We start from the raw sequence: 19,678 nt of genomic DNA, 5'->3' as shown, positions 1-19,678 counted from the left end.
AACCATTGTGCATTTTTACTTATATCAGTGGAAGAAAATTAGATTATATGTTAATAGATTATCATCAAGTTTCTTGATTCATGGAAGAGGTACCGGATGGGATATTATTGGGTTGAGTTAGGGATGATGTAGTAATAACAAATACACATGATCATCCCAACTATTTAATTTCCAGACAATCAGAACAGCAACAGTACATTACTTTCAGAAAAGTTTCAAGTATAAATAAAGCGTTTTCCTGACTTAATTATTGAAAATTTCCAGCATTTCAATCAATTTATATGAACACACATAGAGGGACGTGAGCTTAGTTTTCGGTATATTCTACATATCTTATGATATTGCCAAAAACATCTAAGCTAGTAATTAAGTTACATTTAGTCTACCATTATGATAAAATGGTCAGCATATCCTGCTTCATTGTCTTTCTCTAACCAGATTGGTTCTAATTATTTGTTTGAGAGCAAGGACATTACCACGCAAGTTATCCCACTTGTTTATATGTATGGCGATACCAGCCTACTAAATTTGGCTGATATTGTGTCTGAGTATATGTAATGACATAACTTATAACTAAATAAAATATTAGGCCATTTTCTTTTCTTTTCTTTTTCTTTTTTTGTCTAGTTAACATAATATTCGATAATAATAGATATCTACTTTAGCATTTTTCTTTAATCTGATGTGGACTTCATAATGCTTTGAGTAATAAACTAGACTGCTTAATTAATTTCCTTAATTGTCACATAAATGAAACGGCACGGTGTGTGAGAGCTAGCATTTTTGTTTGGCATTTGAATACAAAATCAGACTTTGTAACCCCTAAACCATCACTTGCAATGATGATAAACTACAAGTCTACCATTCAACTAGAACAGATTTAAAGGATTTAACTTAATTGTAACAATTGTACCATATTTGTCAAAGCAATAGTTATGATTACAGGTCTTTATCAGAAGGGTTTTGAGGGCACGTAGACAAACAGGACGTACGTGTCCTGAAAGCAGCTAGAAGGCTAAAATAAGTGTGCAATTGAGGAAAATTAGGAGTATATAAGTCTAAGAATTCATCAGAGTTAGTGTGCCTCATCATTTTTCCAAGTCATTAATTTTCATTTCTAGCAAGCTAGCTAGGTGCTATTCCGCTATGGCCTTCAAAAACCTGCAGCTGCATCAATGCATTTGTTTGGCCTTTATCTTCATAGTCGGTGCGTTAGTTTGTGAAGCCACATCGCGCACTCTTCAAGATGCATCCATGTATGAGAGGCATGAGCAATGGATGGCCCGTTATGGACGAGTGTACCAGGACAACAATGAGAGGGAGCAACGTTTCAATATTTTCAAAGAAAATGTGGCACGCATTGACTCTTTCAATCGCGCCAAGGACAAACCTTACAAGCTTGGTGTCAATCAATTTGCAGATCTTACAAACGACGAGTTCACTGCTTCTCGAAATAGATTCAAGGGCCATATTTGTTCCAACCAGGCTACAACTTTCAAATATGAAAAAGTTACTGCATTGCCTTCTACCATGGACTGGAGAAAGAAAGGAGCTGTAACTCCTATCAAGGACCAAGGCCAGTGTGGTATGTTCAAATTCCTTCTAGTAAGAGATTAATATTACCAAAATGTTACTAGTTTTTGGTTCCGAGTTCTAACTGTTGATGTAATGGTCATCAGGATCTTGTTGGGCGTTTTCTGCTGTGGCAGCCATGGAAGGGGTAACTAAACTAACAACAGGTAAGCTAATTTCCTTGTCTGAGCAGGAGCTGGTTGACTGTGATACCAAAGGTGAGGATCAAGGCTGTCAAGGTGGTCTGATGGACGATGCGTTCCAATTCATCCAAAACAACAAAGGCCTAACAACTGAATCGGACTACCCCTACAAAGGAGTTGATGGCAAATGCAATACCAACAAGGAAGCCAACCATGCAGCCAATATAAATGGGCATGAAGATGTGCCAGCCAACAATGAAGAGGCATTACAGAAGGCTGTTGCAAATCAACCGGTTTCCGTTGCTATTGACGCTGGGGGGTATGAATTCCAGTTCTACTCCAGTGGTGTATTCACTGGAGACTGTGGCACTGACCTAGATCATGGTGTTACTGCTGTTGGTTATGGAGCCGATGATGATGGAACCAAGTATTGGTTGGTGAAGAACTCTTGGGGCACTAGCTGGGGCGAAGAGGGGTATATAAGGATGCAGAGAGATGTTGATGCAAAGGAAGGCCTTTGCGGCATAGCAATGCAAGCTTCTTACCCTACTGCATAAACTTTATTAGCAGAGCCTATATTTGTTCTGCTCTCCATGTAATATAAAAAGTGAAAACAAACACGAGACCAATAGAAACCCTGATGCCTATTTTCAATACCCTATGCTTGTATTTGTAAAAGAAGGGAGTTACTAAACGAATGACTTCTATAATATTAAAAATTATTGTCTATTGTCGTCTCACTTACGCATCTTATTCTTTTATTTTAAATGACATTGATATAATTGAGGTTTATTGCCTAAATGTGAAAAACTAGTGCGATTACATTAAATGGAGTTAATATCCATTTCTGTCTAAAACTTCCTTTTGTGATTTTGAGAGAGCATATGCAAAGGAAGTATGGATATTGGGAGGGCAAGAGTAGAGCAAACTGCCATAACTAATAGAAATTGTGAACAAGATGATGACTTGTAGCACTATCAGCATGAGTTCTTTTGATAACTGAACAGGAGAAACGAGAACTAAACTACCAGGTCTGAGGAGTGAGTAGTATAATCACCTATTTCCTCACCAATATGAAGTAAGAAATGATCTGCCACTATGCTTCTCCCTGCAATTCATGAAGATATGTGAGCTAAGCTCCCTTTGTTGAGGATTCAGTCCACTGCTTCCTTGTGCCTCCACCGGATCATTAAGTTCTGAGTGTTACAAATGATGATGGCAGACCCTAAACAAAGGTCAGAACGCTCCACTGAATTTGCAACATTTGAGCTTCAATTTAAGGTAACTTAGTTAGTCCTAAAGCTTTTCATTCTGATAGATACGTGGGCTGATTCCAGATGGGGCTTCGTAATCATAGACATGAATAATGATTTATACACCCCCTCATTTCACTTGCATATCCTTGTTTTATTATTTTCAATCACAAATCTACGATTAAAATTAGAAACTAGGAAATAAGGAAAGAGAAAGGGGGAGTGGTACAATTTATTTGTTATTTGTTCGCAGTTGAAAGTATATATTTTTCAGCTTGGTGTGCATACAAACAATTTTATATACTTAATCGAGTTTACAATACACACTTGAGAGAAATATACTCTTTAACTTCTTGGGAACGAACATCCAATGCAGGTTTGAGCCAACTCAGAGACTAAATCTCTGCAATTTGAGACAAGACTTTTCTGCTATGCAGGAAAAGATTCAAAGTGGTCCCTGAACTTCTATCTTCGTCAATTCATTACGGACTTGTGATTGTTATTATCGGGCCAATTTTGTCGTCATACTAATGAAACAAATAGCATATCATTAGAACCTATCAACGGCTTTGTGGAATGCTAAAAAATTACTGAAAATTTGGTATGGCAAGAACATTAGCAAGCAAATCAGCCTGTGATAGATAGAGCAAGAAAAAGAAATTTCTGTTCAACTGAAATTTTCCAACATTTCTTTTGTGTAACCGAACTTAACCTTCCTTAAGCTTCTACCAAGTGTCAAAATTTCCGATGAGATTAAGATTTACCACAAAGAAATAGCTGCAGAAATGGAAGTGCCAAGAAAAGGTGAGAAAAGGGTACGTTTAAAAGTGAATAATTTACTATTCAAGGGTGGAAAGTGAGAAATAAAACCAGTACCTTTGATTATTATGGCTCGAGGTCAGGCTGGGCGTTGACATTTCGTCGCAGCCATTTTTGACACTAAATAAGCTTCTGCCAAGTTAAAATCTACCTGGAAATCATGAGTCTAAAGATTCATAGCATAAACTTTCTGACCTATTATTGTGAATGAACAAACTTCCCTGCCGATGACAAAGAACCAGTGAACAACCTTTTCCCCCCTTTTGTGAGTGAGAAAGGGAGAAAGGAAGGGAGGAAATTTGAACATCGGAAGACAGCATACCAGAATCCCCATACCCAAAAAAGATGCGGGGGATGAAGTATTTATAATAGATTATGATGATGATCTGAAGCACAAGTGTATGGAGCAGCCTCAGCAAGAATACGAGCTAGGAAGTGAATCTAAGGCCGGTAGCAACGATATGAGGCAGGAGATCTGGGAGGATTTGATAATTAATCTACTTGGTCTCAAGAGTGAGTATAATCACCTACTTCCCACGGAAGACGAAAATACAGGTGATCTGCTAACTATGCAAGATGAGACCATCAGTCCTCGTGTAAATCACACTCCCTCCATGGAGGACTCTTTCCACTCAAACCCCATTGCATCTCCTCCTCCTCCAACACAGCATATTGTTTTAACTGTTGTTAATGACCAAGGCACGCCTAATAAAACAATAAACGGCTGCTTTACAAGGGTAAGAAGCTCCCCCTTATTCATTTGCAACATTCTCTTTTTTTTTTTTTTTTATTCCTTCATCTTTTCAATCCGACCTTGAGACTAACTCTGTTCTTCAGGCTGCTTCTAAGTGGGGCTTTGTAATCACCAACCTGGTTCTGGAGACTTTGACAGCAGCCTGTGATCAACTTTCTTCTCCACGTCAGCCACATTATGCGCTAATTGGTTTGTTAACATCTTTGTCAGCTTTGCTTATCTGCATTGGTGAGCTTATTTATAAAAGTCGAAAGGAAATAGTTTCATGGACTCGGCCAGGAAGGTTTTGTTATACATTTCCTCACAAAGCAATATTCAGTAACTTTGCTGAAACTTTTGGATTTATTTGTGCTGTGTTTCAGTGCATTTTCTCAACAGTGGAGTACAATTATTTCAAGCAACACGAGAATAACCCTATCAAATTAAATATTTTCCCAGTTGTCTTTGCTGCGTGTTTAGCCTGTTCAATTACATGCAGGAAACAAGACATAGAGACAAACCATACAGATTAGAATTAGATCAGACCAACTTGTCACTCAAGAGGATGATTTTCCTGCTTTATGTAAATTTTCATGTACTGGTAAAAATTTAGACTAAATGTTCTCTTTTTGAAGTTTATTTCAATTACATGGTACCAGTATCACAGACAACAGTGACTTCTTTAAGCCAACTGTTCATTTCGTTGTGGTTATTTGAAATTTTCTCAGATATTAATTCAAATTTTACAGATTATATACCACTGTCAATGCAAATATAAAGCAAGGGTATATACTATTTAATGAAAGTGCAAATAAACCTTCTACTTAGGGATTTCTATTTTCACATCTTAAATGACTGCAGCAGCCCACCGCTTATGAATTGTGGTAGGGTTTTACCATGTTTCAGGAAGCAAACTAATGAATTAGGTTGCTGACATAGCATTCCCTTTTGTGTGTCATGTGTTCTATCAAATGAGATCAGCAACGCTTACCCACCATCCACAAAGGATGGCTAAGAAACTAAAACAGAATATATGTTAATGACTTTACCCTGATATATGAAGTTCTTCTGAACTCTGGGCATTGACTACATAGGAGAGGGCAACACTCAGTTAAAATTAGGTTGAAACTAACTATACATATAGTGCAAAAGGGAGTAGAACCCATAAGAAAAGTTCCATAAATTTAGCAGAAGAAGACACCATAGCTGATTAGACCACAAAAAGAAGTCCAATATTCTAAGCAACAGCTGTCCTTGCACTTTCTTGATCTCTGCCTGAGAGAAACCAAAGCTGCAAGCTGTATGCACCTTCATGTTTTCTTTACATTCTACAGTACTTCCATCTGAGGGGCTTTACCGTGCTGTGTTTTTCCAAAAACTTATTGTTTCTGATTCAGTCCACTAAGAAGCTCTAAACATCTCCTAAACCCAAGCATAACTAAACTAATAACTGACTTTGCTCACATGTAAAATCATTCTTACTGAAGTGTTGTTTGGTAATGATGGAAAGCATTGAAACTTAATTTTTTTCAAAGAGCTTATTTTTCCCTGTTTGTTTGGTTATTCCTGTTGGAAACCAATTAATTAAATATTTTATGTGAGAAAATATTAACAGCATTAAGCAACTATAATACCTGAAGCAATAATAAAGTGGTCTGAACCACTTTTCGAAACTATAAATATGTGTGTGCTTGACAGTCTTATCATATTCAATTCTTAAATTTCTACAGCACATAAATAGCTTCTGTAAATGTAAAGTTGGTATTCACTAAAACTCAACACTTATTTCTTCAGTATTTGATTTTCAATCCTATGCCCCTCTGCCGTAACACCATAAAAGTACACTGTCATTCTTAGCCCCAAGTTGAAGTTAAGCTACTGAAATAGACTTTGATTTTTACCCTACACTAATTGACACCTTTAGAATAAAGGTATCAACATTAATTTCAATATCTTTTCTGTTTGACCAGTGACTGAGATTCTTGAAAATTTGACCATGACGAGTCCTAGTTGTTCTTCGTTAATGACCTTTGTGTAAAGGCAACAAGTCCTTTGGGTATGATTATATGACAAGATATAGAAATTGCAAACCTTAGAAAATAATTACATTATTGAAAATAAAATTTATCAAATTACATATGCATCTATTTTTACTTTCCAAATATTACAAGGGAAAAACAAAAAAAAAAAGGGAGAGAAAGAAAAGAAAACAGAAAGGAGAGGAGCGCACTTGAACCTTTTTGGGACTGCGCATTTTAAATGTTCAAAAACATGCTTCTAAAATCTTCTGTCTAAAGGTTTGGCAAGCTTTGAACTTGAAGCAGAATTCTTTCCACATAACCCACTTGACTTTGTTATGGTGGTACCCCTGTGTTTCAAGAAGCCAATGTAATGATGGACTCAAATCAATGGATGGCTATTTTATTTAAATTGAATAATGTACAGGTTAGAATATTACCTATGATGAGTCTGCACTGCCTTTTTCTTCATGGCTGCAAGATTTTTCACTTCTTGACTGTTTAAAGATAGAAGGAGAAGATAGAAATAATTAATTTCCACAAATATCCAACTTGATGAAGTAAACCTTAATCCCAATCATTCTAGGCATAGAGCATAATCAAGCATTGTACAAGTTCAAAATCTTAGGACTGATAGCAGCATTTGCATAGTTGTTATTATCGTGTATGTTTAACAGCAATTGAGCCACTTTGTCCCAATACAACCAAGAATTTCAATTTTAAAAACTATAGGAAAAGCTAGACTGTCTTTGGATGTCTCAGATACGACTATGACTTTTTTATTAAGGCACTTATCCATCAACCAGAAAAGGGAACAATCAGGGGAAAAAAAGGAACATGATCAAGAATTGTACCGTCACAATCATAAATTATCGGTTAAAGGCATTTTCATGAATTCCAACTCATGATTTTAGCTGCTAGAGCATTAATGCCATAACATAATCAATATCGCCACTCAAATTCCAGGTGGCTATAAAACATGTTCTTATAAAATAAGAAAAATAAACTCCAATCTTACTAACATTTGGAGGAAGTAGGAAAATTTTCCTTATCTGCTATATTTGCAGCAATCTTTTTCCCTTTCTCCAAGGTTTTTTAGAATATTAGAAAAGGAAAGATTACCTCTTCATAAGATCTATCTTCGCCTTCTTCATTATGTTGCTCTTGACATAGGAGAGATTGTAGCCAGGTCCACTTCCTAGAAGAAGTATTAAGATTTTATAAATAAAACCATCAAATCATGAAATACCTTCTTCAATTAACAGCCGCAAAGATCAAAGTTGCATATATTCCAATAAGAGACCAATGGATTAGATCAAACAACATGGCTATATATACCAGCGAAAAAGCTTCTTTTGCTTGAAGGCGGAACCTTTGTGCAAAGCTGAACCTGCCGGCTTTGTTTTCCTATTAAAATTGAAATCAAGGTAAGAAATTTTGATCCTGCACAGAGCATAAGAGCTGAACTAAAATAATTTACAGCCAAGACAGACAAGAGACAGGCAACCAAATTATTTTTCTTGTCTGCAATTTGTGGAACTATAATCTAGGGAAGAGCAGATGATGTAGCAAGAGCTCCCTTGCAACAAATTCATTTTATTGGTGTATCTACATGAATGGTTCTCTTATATAACTCACACATCTTCATTTTCAATTCATGTCTGAAGACATCTACAGAATTACTCAAATGACACCACAGCCATGATAAAAATGAATACTTATTTATACAATACCACAGGCAAAAATCTTAGTGGACCTCATATAAATTAAAGAATTTTATTCATCAAAATTATTTGATTGAAGAAAATAATAGGCCAACAACCGAAAACATCTACAAATTCTGTCAATTCAACTTCCATGCCATCTAAGGAGCTTTCCTTCCATTTCAAAGTTTTGAAGCATAAGAAAAGGAAACATTCAATTGATCAAAGTGAAATTGGTTTTACTAGCCTAGTATGGTGGGTTTCATCCCCCTTTTTACACCTAATGGTAACTTAAGGCAAATATACATCATCAGCCATCTGATGAATTGTGCAAGTACTAAATGCCTTTAGCAGTGCGCATAACTAGAAAATGGAGCCAAGTCTGCCAATCCTGCAGGGGATGGGATATTGAGAGAGATTTAAGAATGGGACATAGTACTTGTTTGGTGGCCTATTCATTAATATGAATCAGATTCCTTGAGACACACTAGTAAAGTATGAATATCCTAATATAGCTCAATAACTTAAAATGTTCAATGGAAAAGGCCCACAATTTGTCAGATTTAGGATACTGCAAATAATAGTAAAGAAAAAAATCCTATTGCAAGCCAAAAAAATAAAATCTGAACATTTATAATAGAGTAATTAGAGTAAAGCGTATATAAGTCATTTTAATATTCTAACATAAACACATAGGAGACTACCACAAGGAAGACTATTTAGTTCTCTCCAATCAATTACCTCTCGCTTTCAAATCTATCTTAGGTCAAGGGTTTATTAGTCATTCAATACTTTAATATTTTAATAGAAATATATACTCGACTACCACAAATCAGACTCTCTAATACTCTCCAATCTATTAGCCCAAGTATGTAGGACTGCACAAGGCCACTTCTCAGTGCAAGTTTGGCTTGATGCAGGCTCCTAGGAACAGTAATCAAGAAATAGTTCCAACCTTCAGCACTTTTTGAATGAAGTGGCCTCTTTCGAAAGACTTGAGTGCTTGCAAGATAAAGCTTGGGGCACCATTTCACGGGTAATGACCCCTAAATGCAAACCAAACCAGTAATTACAAATGTCTAAGAGATAAAATCAAAACCATGCAGCAAGCAAGTATCATGTCAAAACCATGGATTATATTTTTATTAACAATTTGGAAATAAGGAGCATACTAGCATCTTCTTTCTTGTATAGTTGCTTAAGCCGATCAATTGCTTTGTTCTCAGCCTCCTGAACGTCCTTCAATTTTGCCTACAAATAAATCATGCAACTTTAGTAGGGAAGTCTAACAGCGTGCATATCTCTAAGAAAAGACACATTGCTGGATCCTCAAATTCCACCAACGACCTAGCTATCAGAGAAGATGGCATGCAAAGAAAGAAAGTTAAAGGATCACCTCATACAACTGTCTCCATCTAAATGAAACTTTCTTGAGCTTCATCCTCTCAATTACAAGATTTGTACTCGCACGACCAAACTGCAGCTCATAGAAATTCTTCCACAGTTTATCAGTTACTGGACTGAGATCCCTTCCCTACAACAATCAATCAATCAATCCGTTTAAAATAAATATAATCAAAGCCAAATATATATATATTGTAGCACAAACTATGAAAGTCAACTTACTTTTGTACTCTTCTCAACATGTATTAACTGATCCATTGTACAATGCGGTAGAATACGTTCAAGAAGATGTGAATCTGTCTCGCCAACATCCCCAAGGTATCTTACGTTATCTATTGCTGTCCTAATGCAAAGGTCTACCAATGAAGGAGGTTTCCTTACATTGCTCATATCCACTATGTTTCTCGATCTCTTCTCCACATACATATTGCTCTAGAATTTTTTTTTTTTAAAAAGATGCAATATAGTCAATATCTATGTTTATATCATAGCTCTACTTGTTTGTTAGTTGCTCCAAATGGTTAGTCTTGGATTTGCAGATAGAAAGCAATCAATTACAATTATGATCATATTAGTTGTCTAAAAAAAGTCAACAATTCGCTCATTTAGTTGATCTAGAATTTCTTTAAAACTGTAACATCATAACTTTCATCGTTTAAAAAAATAAAAATAAAAATAAAAATAAAAATAAAGAAAAGAAAATCGATTCCCCTTTTTAATTTATCCAAAAAAACATATTATGTAACATAATAACGAATCAAAAAAATTAAAGATAAATAGCTATATCAACATCATATTGACAATACTCAAAACAATAATTAAAATAAAAAAGATCATAGGATTAATTTGGACAGTAGATTGGATCCATAAATTAAGGTGAAAAGAGCCGACCGATTGATTCGATTGGAGGAGGAAGGGATTCGATGAACCGAAAGTAGTCGGAGAAGAGATCGATCAACGGATTTCTATGTTAATCACAATTCTGAAGAAGCAAACATGCTTCACGACCAGAAAAGAAATTCTGATTCTTATGCTAACATGCGCCGACTCGATGATGATGACGAGTCGGGCTGTTCTATGCATATTCATATATTTCCTCTACCTTATCCGCTAACGTACACCGAGGGCGCACGGCTTGCTACTGTTGGTTTTTTAAAAAAGGTTTTTTTTTATTTCTTTATCGTTAGAAAAATATATAATAAATTTAAAAACAAACTTCCAAATTTTATTTTATATATATGGATTACAGAGTTTTTCTCTTCAACATTCCCTTTCACTATAATCTTCCTTCCTCTTTTTACTATACTTTTATAATGAATTATATAAATATTTTGAATTACAAATATATAAGAATGTAATATAGAAAAATAAATAATTAAAATATTAATTGATACTATAAATATTTTGAAACAAAATAACAATCACGGAAATAGAATAGATTTTTATATATTATTATAAGTAAAATATAGTAGTACAATCTAGTACTGATATTGTAATATTATTATCATTGTTAGATTTTATTACATCTATTATATTATATTATTTATTTAAAATCAATATAAAAATTATATATTTGTAATCAAAAGAATTACTATATCAACATTGATATATCAACCATAGCAATATGGCACGTTAAATGTCATAGTAGATGGTAACATAGTATATTTATGTAACATAATAATATGATCACATAATATTTTCATCATTCATGTCAATGGTTATGAAAATAATAAATATTTGATTAATGATGATTTAGTTATCGTTACACAAATTTGATTGAACGTAACAAAAGAATAAAAATTTATTTATCTTTTCATAAATAGTTGAAGAGTTTTCAAAATAGTATATCATAATTTTATAATTATATGTCATAAACTAATATTTGTAAAGAAAGAAAAATATAAATAATATAATATTTTTCTCCTGATTGAATAAGTTACAAATTTATCACAAAACCAGGCAACCTATTTAGAAAATCATAATCAATTGGTCATATAAGCCTTTAAACTTTAAAAAACCTTTTATATCAAACTTCTGAACCATCTTAATAAAAAAAATAAATTTAATTATTTTAACTCTATTCTCTGTCTTATAAGTTAAAATCACTTTTCATGAATCTTATAAAGTATCAAGATTTAAGTCAATGATTGTAACTCTTCATTAAGAGAATTAATAAGCTTCAAAATTATTTGAATACTCCTCTTTATTCCTTATTCAAATATTTCAAAAAGAAAAAAAAATTAAGGTTTTTATTTTCTTTCTAGCGAAATGTATGAAATGGCATAATTGGACGAACTTAATTAAGGAGAGTTTTCTACTTTAAAAAAAATCTTATTTAAAGAAAATTATCCTATACATCATTGATGGAAGCATTAGAAGGGTATGTTAATTGTACTTTTATTTGTTTTATTATTTTTTTCTAAGATATATTAAAAGCAACATTATTTTTAGAATTCGAACTGTTATCTCAAAAGCCTTTAGTCCTATATGCATACTCAGATGCAGATTGGCTAGCTGATATAGTAGCAGAAGCACAAGAACATCAAGCTGATATTGCAACAAAAGCACAAGCATATCCAGAGAACATCAAGCTGCAAACTAGAGTAGTAACAAAAGCACTAACAGACATTGAACAACAGAGTTACTGATCACCAAGCATGTCAGATAAGAACAACATTAAGCAGAACATAAGTACTATACTTGAATAACATAAAGCAAGATACAACAATAGTGGTTAGGATAGTAGCAAGATATCATATCAAGAATAAAACATGTGTGCAAAATGCACCTGTGTAGAATTAGAATAATTAAAACTCTCATCTCTCACAATTCTTTTTCTTGCTTAAATTTCTTCACCTGTTGCCCTTGGGTGATTCGGAAGCGGTGGGCGGGACCGGTGGGCTTGTCGAAAGCAATAATGCTGGTGGGCTTGGCCTTCTTGGGAAAGTGGCAGAACAAGCGTATGGTTCGAGGAAAACCTTTTGATAAGCCCAACATTGGCACAGGAATCAACATTCGTTACCAATTTTACGACTTTTTCTTTTTCAAATATTTCTTGAACAATTTATATTCTATTTTTTTCCTTGTTTTATATAGTTTCCATATGAGATATCCAAGAAATAACTCTGAATATGATTAAGGATTTGATCAAGTAATTTATACAGAACAGTGTTTTCAATGACACCTACCAAACTGATAGACCTTAAATTAATGCTTTATTATTATTATATTTTGGACAAAACATTATTGTTATACATAAATTAATTCAAGTAATTAATCTTGGCATATATGTGCTTTATTAATATTTTATTCATATAAGTACTTGGATTCAAAATTCAACTCATAATTTAGCCTTCAAATTTTTCGTATATTATAACACTAATTAATTATCTAAAAAATTCACTTGAAATGCCCTATTTGATAATATCAATCAATAGGGCTTGTTAATTTATTAATTACCTATGAGTTTTAGATCCATACACATGCATTTATACTGGGGAAAATTGGCTCAAGGAACTGAAGCCAAGGGAAGGCTACTATGTGATGGACCGGAGATGTGGATGAAAATATATATATATACACACACACCAACATCTGTGTGGCTGCTATCTTGGGCTCAACCCTGGAGAATTTGAAGGTGTCAAGCTCTTCAACCATATTTTGCTACAAAGAACGACCAAACCCTGGCAATTTAACTATGTCACTCTTACGTTATATGCATAACACTAGTGTTTTTTGAAAAGCAATTCTATTAGTCTTAATCAGTCATATATCACTTCAAATCTCTTGTTAATTTATATAAAAAAAATTAATTTATCAAAAGACTTTTTGTGATATAGTGTTTGATTCGAATTTAAAAATTGTAAAATTACAAAGTACAATATCACTCAAAAAACTATGACATCTCTCAAATCCTATTAAACTACATCAAAAACATTACAGGCAAATATGAACCGTAGCTAAGCATCCCTATTACAAAAACTGGGCGTGACACTAAAACAAAGAAATCATCTTAATCTGCGTCAACAAGCATTCTGCCTCAAAGTAAAAAGATAAGGCATCCCAACAATTCAAGGAGCTGTCATTTCAGCTTATCCATATATCCATAGTAACAAATCAAAATTCCAGCCTAAATGTGCATCACAATAAGTTCTTGCTGCACCAAAAGGACATGCAGTCGATAGGAGCATCACTCCAACTAATTACCAACACTCCACAAAATCAAAACAGGCAATAACAACAGATTAATGTCATGCCTATCATTTTGGAAAGAAATTAAATAAGATTTTAAAAATCTCACATCGAGTAAGTAAAAGAGTTCTGATTGATTTATAAATGGTGATGTTACGTATTTCATCAAATTAATTTTTTTTAAAAAAATAATGATCTTGTATTAAGTAATATGTGAATAAATCCGACTTTAATTCAATTTCACTCCAAGCACTTTAGAGAAAATAAGTAGAGTGTCTATCGATGACCAAAGTAAAGATGCCACACCTAGCGCTAATGGCCCCATGACATCAACTTATACATTTAAACTAAAATGAAGAACATGGCTCCAGCACTCAGAAATCAAGGTCAATCCAATCAACCAAGCCAGAAGTGTTCACAAATATGGATCCATAATAAGAAGACCGTAGCCAAAAAGACCCGATCAACATCCCTTTGCGCGAAACCTTCAAGGACCAAGCCAGCTGAAAAAACAATCACCCACTCATGAAGGAGGACGGTCACCAAATCCGCAGAACCACTTGATCAGAGCTGTCCAATCCTAATAATTCTCATGTCACAATCTAGCATCAAAACTCTCCACCTCTCAAGCCTACAAAATATATAGAAAAGTCTTCTCAATTTGCAGCAATCATAAAAATCAGCAAGCCTATTTACTGCCCCGGTGTCTCCTTCCCTCACTACTCATCTGATCACCCCCTACATATATAACAATATTACCTATCTGGAACAGTATTAACAGATTAATATACTATTGATTTGCTTATATATCCATTAATTTTCCATATATTACCAATTTTTACTCATCTATATATACCAATAATTTACTACCAATAATTTACTTATATATATATATATTCTGTCCATATTTATAAGAAAAAAATGCAAGGAAAATATTATTTATCTTTTAAATTGTATTAATAATATAATAAAGTATATTAGTCCTTTTTTATATTTTAAATTTATATATATTTATGTAAGCTAGTTTTGTATTTTATAAAATTATTTGTAGATTTGCATGATTTATATGAATAGAGGATGAAATTAAACATTTAGATCTAATTTTACATTGGATAAGTAAATCTATATTTGTGAGAAAATGTAAATTGGTCAATTGAAAGCAAAACAAGTTAGAAGTTGACTTTGTTTGAATATATTCTTCTCAGTCACCTGATATAATTTGACTTGTTATCAACTATATACTTTAGTATCAGATATTAACTTAACTAGAATTCTTCAGAAAGAAAAAAAAAAAACTAGAATTCTGTTTCTATAAATTGTTCTCTAAAGGTTATTTTACCAGTGCTCCAACGTTTTTTTTTTTTTTTTTTATAGTTTTGCTTTTCCACAAACATGCACTGCCAATTCTTAATATTGGTCTTCTTTTCACTAATTGGTACTGCTATGTGTAAAGTTCGCACCAACCATAACCATGAGATTGCAGAGGAATTGAGAAAAACAGCTGCTTCCGCTTATCATGCTCAACCTGCAAATATTTCGAGCTTAGACGAGTTCAATTGGGCAAAAATGGAGCAAAAGTTACAAAGGTTTCAAGTGCCACGTCATTTCTCAAAAATACCGTTGGAGGCTATGAGATTAGATCCCAAGGGGTTGCATGGTCGGGTGCAGCAAACTACTTTTAGAGTATATATTGATGCTGGACGCGGATCGCTTGGTTTGGAGTTTTAGGAAAACCGTTGGCCTTCCCACACCAAGCCAGCCCTATGGCGGTTAGGAGGAGCCAACTGGTAGGGAAAGAGCTAATCAACAACAAAAGGGTCAAAAACAAATAAGAATAAGAGTTAAAAATTTTTGAATAGTCATTGAGACAACATATATATTTTTAAAAAAGGTAAAAAATTAATTATATATACAATTTGTGAAAGGGAGAGAAAACTCAGCAAGCAAGTAAGAAAGTGGTGGAGGGATGATTGAAGGGGAAGATCTTGAAGTAGATAGAGAATAGGCTATGATAGAGTGAAGTTGAGAAGTAGAAGAGTGTTAGAGAGAAAAGTTAAAAAGGGAAGCTCTAAGTGAAAATGTTATATCTCTAGAAAAAAAGAGCCTCTCAAATGAATGTGAAAGCTCTATTTATAGTGCAAAAAATGATAATTATTTAAGAATAGGTTTTAATGTGCATAATAAATAACATTATTATGAAGAGTTTTAATATGAATAATGTTACCATAACCTATTATGTGGATATGAAAGTGATCATTTTATTATATATAATGAGTAACGGTTAAAAACTCATCAAATAACTATTGAAGTAATTGGGTGTAATAAGATTTATTCTTAAGTAGAAGGTAAGAGAGAAGAAATATACATGAAAAGCTATATAAGAATAAGTTAAAAAAAAAAAGATGTACTTGAATAGGTATAAGAGAAGAGGATGTATGTGAACAGGTACACGAGAATAAGATAAGAGAGAGAAATAATTGTACTTCAGTACAAGAGAAGATGGTGTATGTGAATAAGTATATGAAAATAAAGTAAGAGGGAAAAACATTTGTACTTCAGGAAAAAGGTGAAGAGGAAGTCATCTTAACTATCTTCATATGTGAGCCACCAAATCAAACTTTTCGAAACATTTTAAAATGAAAATAACCTATGAACCCACATTTATTACGGATTGCTTCCACTACTACCAGTATAAAGTGGTTATCTTGTGCGGCGTAGTTATTCAATATGAAGTAGTGTTTTACTTGTTCTAGTTGTTCTTTATGAAGTAATGCTTCACTTGCTATAGTTGTTCTCATTATTCTCTTTACAACATTATGCGATAAAACAATTCTTTAAAAAATAGGTAATGACCAAAATCAACTATCTAAAACAACATTTTAAAAATTTTGGCCATAAACACACTAGGCTCCGCCGCTACCAACTAGTGAACTCCGTGGCCATTTTGTAGGTGAATCCAATTTTTAATTCCGTGCCAATTCTACCCACAAATTTTGCAAATGTTTGCTACAAGTTTTTTTTTGAAAAGCGGAGAAGATTATCATTAATAAAGGAAAAAGCAGCTACCAAAACAAGAATCCAAAACAATAAAGCCAAACACAAAAAATAAAAATAAAAACCTCAAAACCATCCCAAGTTGTAAAAGAGATTTAGAAGTGAAATCAAGACCTCAATGCAACCCTTGAAAGGGTTGGCAAGATGACCGATTGTGTCCCTCAAAAAGGTGGAAGGGATGACGAAGGGTGGTGTTCTTCGAATGTTAGTTGAGGAGAGTTGTGGTTCTGTTATAGGGAGGGGTTGAGGGTTGGGTGAGGCAAGGGGCTTCTCATTTGTCAATGGTGAGGCAGAAGCATAGGGGGACGCTTTAGTGTGGTGACTGGTCACCTAGTAGAGAAGGGGGAGGGAAAGGATGGTCTTAACGCGCAATTTACGTTGCAGGCGCAGGGGGAACTCCGTTGAAGAGGCCAAGGCTGTGGGTTTTCACCTGGCTTCCTTCTTTCGGTGGTGGTGGTTGCTTTGCTTTCTACCTTACTCTCTTTTTGAGTCTCCAGATTGCTCAGGATTTTCCCACAGGGTGCTAATGTTCATTTTGGCTATCAAGCTACATTGTCAAAGAAGCTTTGCTTTTCCCGCTTTGATGTGTGATGTAGGCTGTTTAATCTTTTCTTTGATAAAGTACTCCCGGCCTTTTGTAATTAGGCAACTCCAATAGTTTGGTAGTTTGCTCACTTGTACCAAGGTTATGCGTTTCTTGTGTTTTGAGTCATTGCTCGTTATTGCTGCAGTGATCTCCTTTTGCATAAGAACAGGCAATGCTTTGGCATATCTTGTGATTTAGTTTAAGAGCTTAGGTTTTTTGTTAGGTACTGCCAATGGCTTTATGGCACAGTTCTTTTGCAAGTGTATAGGTTTCATATGCCTCGAACCTACTCATTGTGCCATGGAAAGTCTATTGCAGACAAGCGTTAGCCTTGAAATGGCAAAGGGATCGCCGAGGCCAATAAAATCACTTTTAAAAAAAAAGACTCAATGCAACCCAAGAACTCCCACATCAAAACAAAAGCAGATCCAAGAAAAAACCTATACAAGCAACAATCAAAGCAACCCATGCTCAGAATAAAAACAAAGCAGAGCAGTAATGAAAAGACCTAGGAACAGCAACAACCAAAGTAAGAACCAAAAAACTGCAACAACCAAAGCAGGGGTAGAAGCAGAAACAACCAGAGCATTCCAACCACACAGCAACAGAAAAATATCAAAGCAACTAATCAAACTAGCTATCGGGATTAGAGCAAGCAATTTCCAAAAAATTCAACTCTATTATTTCCATCCTTGGCTAATTTATCAGCCTCCGAGTTTCCTTTTCTAAGAATGTGAACCACCTTCTTGATAGAAATTTTTTTCTTCAAGACTTAAATACGGAAAACCCATTTTCGAAACCTCCATGGAATAGAACATGGCTCATTGACCCATTTAACAGCATTAAGAGAGTCACTTTTCACCACAAGGCAATTATTGATAACCTAAACAGAATCAGAAAAAAAAAAATGAAAGCTTATCTAATAGCTTGAACTTCCGCCAAGTTAGAGTCACTAAAGCCAATGGATTTGGATAATTTGATCAAAACAGTTCCACAATCATTTCTCATTAGTCCACTGATGGCAGCATCACCAAGGTAGCTATTGGAAGCCCTATCAACATTAAAATTAACCACCTCAATATTCAGCTTAACCCATTTAGCTGGTCTTGAAATATTCTATTTTCTTGCAATTTTTCCAACTTCAGGTTGTCTGCACACATCTAAAATTGAAGCAAAGTCATGCGACCATCTAGCATTAACCCACATTGTCACTCTTAAGTTTAATGATTTCTAGAATCAGCTCATTATCTTGAACTTTTTTTATTGAAAACTACCTGATTTCTACCAATCCAAATCGTCCAAGAAATTGCAAAGAGGGCAATTTTCAAATTCTGTCATCACCATTTCCAGCATTGATTGAGTTCCACATAACCAATAAACTTTTGAAACGTTGCGGCATAACCCATGCAATTTCCCATTCCCTACACCAAGCGCACCAAATTTCCTAAACTAATTTATAATCAATAAACAAATGATTAACAGACTCAATAACATTTTTACAAATAGGACAAAAAGCATTCAACGTGTCCAGAATACCCCTCTTGAGCAATTCTCCCTTGACAGTAACTTTTTTATGAACAATTGCTCCCTTACAGCAACTTTTTCATGAACAATCTACCAAACACGAGCTTCAATTTAACTTGTAAGGAATCACTCCACCCAAAACCCATCTCCACATACTTTCCTCACCCCCACCTATTCCTTTAACCACTTGGCAGAAAGACTTTGCCATATTCACCCCATTAACGTTACTTTTCCACACCAATTCATCACTCAAATCCTGATTAGGAAAGAATTCCCCAATTGTTTTTATAAAATCACTATGTTGTTCCTCTTCCCAACCAAAGATTTATCTTCTAAAAACCACCCTCCATTCCCATACACTGTTAATACAATCTCCAAAACTCCATAACCTTGCCAATTTTATGAATAGTAAGCATAAACATTCGAGGATACAACTCTCTAAGACAGCTCCTCTCAATCCACATATCCAACCAAAATCTGATTTTTTGGCCATTCCCCAAAGCAAAACCAAATTTTGGTTTTGTTACTAGAATTCTGTTACGGTACAGGGTATATTTTGGTTTGTTTGAGTGGAGGTTGTGTTTTGTTGTGAGCTCCCGTCGAACTTGCAGATCTTCTTAACTTATAAACAAATAAAGCTAGAATTCTGTTACTATAAATTTAGATATTTTACTAGTG

The 19,678-nt window shown here is 34.2% G+C and overlaps 3 protein-coding genes across 3 annotated transcripts; 2 read left to right on the top strand and 1 right to left on the bottom strand.

Moving 5' to 3' along the window:
• Positions 766 to 2,364, top strand: LOC18612120 (senescence-specific cysteine protease SAG39). Its single transcript, XM_007048730.2, has 2 exons — positions 766 to 1,585; positions 1,680 to 2,364. The coding sequence occupies exons 1-2, from the start codon at positions 1,147 to 1,149 to the stop codon at positions 2,270 to 2,272; spliced, it is 1,032 nt and encodes a 343-aa protein (XP_007048792.2). The 5' UTR covers positions 766 to 1,146; the 3' UTR covers positions 2,273 to 2,364.
• LOC18612118 lies at positions 3,741 to 5,287 on the top strand. The gene is made up of 2 exons (XM_007048728.2): positions 3,741 to 4,524; positions 4,625 to 5,287. The coding sequence occupies exons 1-2, from the start codon at positions 4,189 to 4,191 to the stop codon at positions 5,051 to 5,053; spliced, it is 765 nt and encodes a 254-aa protein (XP_007048790.2). The 5' UTR covers positions 3,741 to 4,188; the 3' UTR covers positions 5,054 to 5,287.
• On the bottom strand, positions 6,609 to 10,755 carry LOC18612117. Its single transcript, XM_007048726.2, has 8 exons — positions 10,537 to 10,755; positions 9,868 to 10,077; positions 9,638 to 9,775; positions 9,414 to 9,492; positions 7,877 to 7,945; positions 7,661 to 7,736; positions 6,979 to 7,035; positions 6,609 to 6,888 (listed from the first exon to the last, which is right to left on the bottom strand). Exons 2-8 carry the CDS (start codon positions 10,069 to 10,071, stop codon positions 6,798 to 6,800), a joined length of 714 nt encoding a protein of 237 aa, XP_007048788.1. The 5' UTR covers positions 10,072 to 10,077; positions 10,537 to 10,755; the 3' UTR covers positions 6,609 to 6,797.

Source organism: Theobroma cacao, chromosome 1, assembly GCF_000208745.1.
Source record: "Theobroma cacao cultivar B97-61/B2 chromosome 1, Criollo_cocoa_genome_V2, whole genome shotgun sequence".
In the NCBI taxonomy this organism is placed as follows: Eukaryota; Viridiplantae; Streptophyta; class Magnoliopsida; order Malvales; family Malvaceae; genus Theobroma; species Theobroma cacao.
This window is presented reverse-complemented; position numbering and strand designations above follow the sequence as displayed.

Bases quoted from the DNA above. Each gene is read 5' to 3' on its own strand.
- LOC18612120 (XM_007048730.2), top strand. From the start codon at position 1,147: ATGGCCTTCAAAAACCTGCAGCTGCATCAATGCATTTGTTTGGCCTTT. The intron at 1,586-1,679 runs GTATGTTCAAAT...AATGGTCATCAG, and splicing joins CAAGGACCAAGGCCAGTGTG to GATCTTGTTGGGCGTTTTCT.
- LOC18612118 (XM_007048728.2), top strand. From the start codon at position 4,189: ATGGAGCAGCCTCAGCAAGAATACGAGCTAGGAAGTGAATCTAAGGCC. The intron at 4,525-4,624 runs GTAAGAAGCTCC...TCTGTTCTTCAG, and splicing joins TAAACGGCTGCTTTACAAGG to GCTGCTTCTAAGTGGGGCTT.
- LOC18612117 (XM_007048726.2), bottom strand. From the start codon at position 10,071: ATGTATGTGGAGAAGAGATCGAGAAACATAGTGGATATGAGCAATGTA. The intron at 9,776-9,867 runs GTAAGTTGACTT...TGATTGTTGTAG, and splicing joins ATGTTGAGAAGAGTACAAAA to GGAAGGGATCTCAGTCCAGT. The intron at 7,737-7,876 runs GTATATATAGCC...TACTTCTTCTAG, and splicing joins CAAAAGAAGCTTTTTCGCTG to GAAGTGGACCTGGCTACAAT.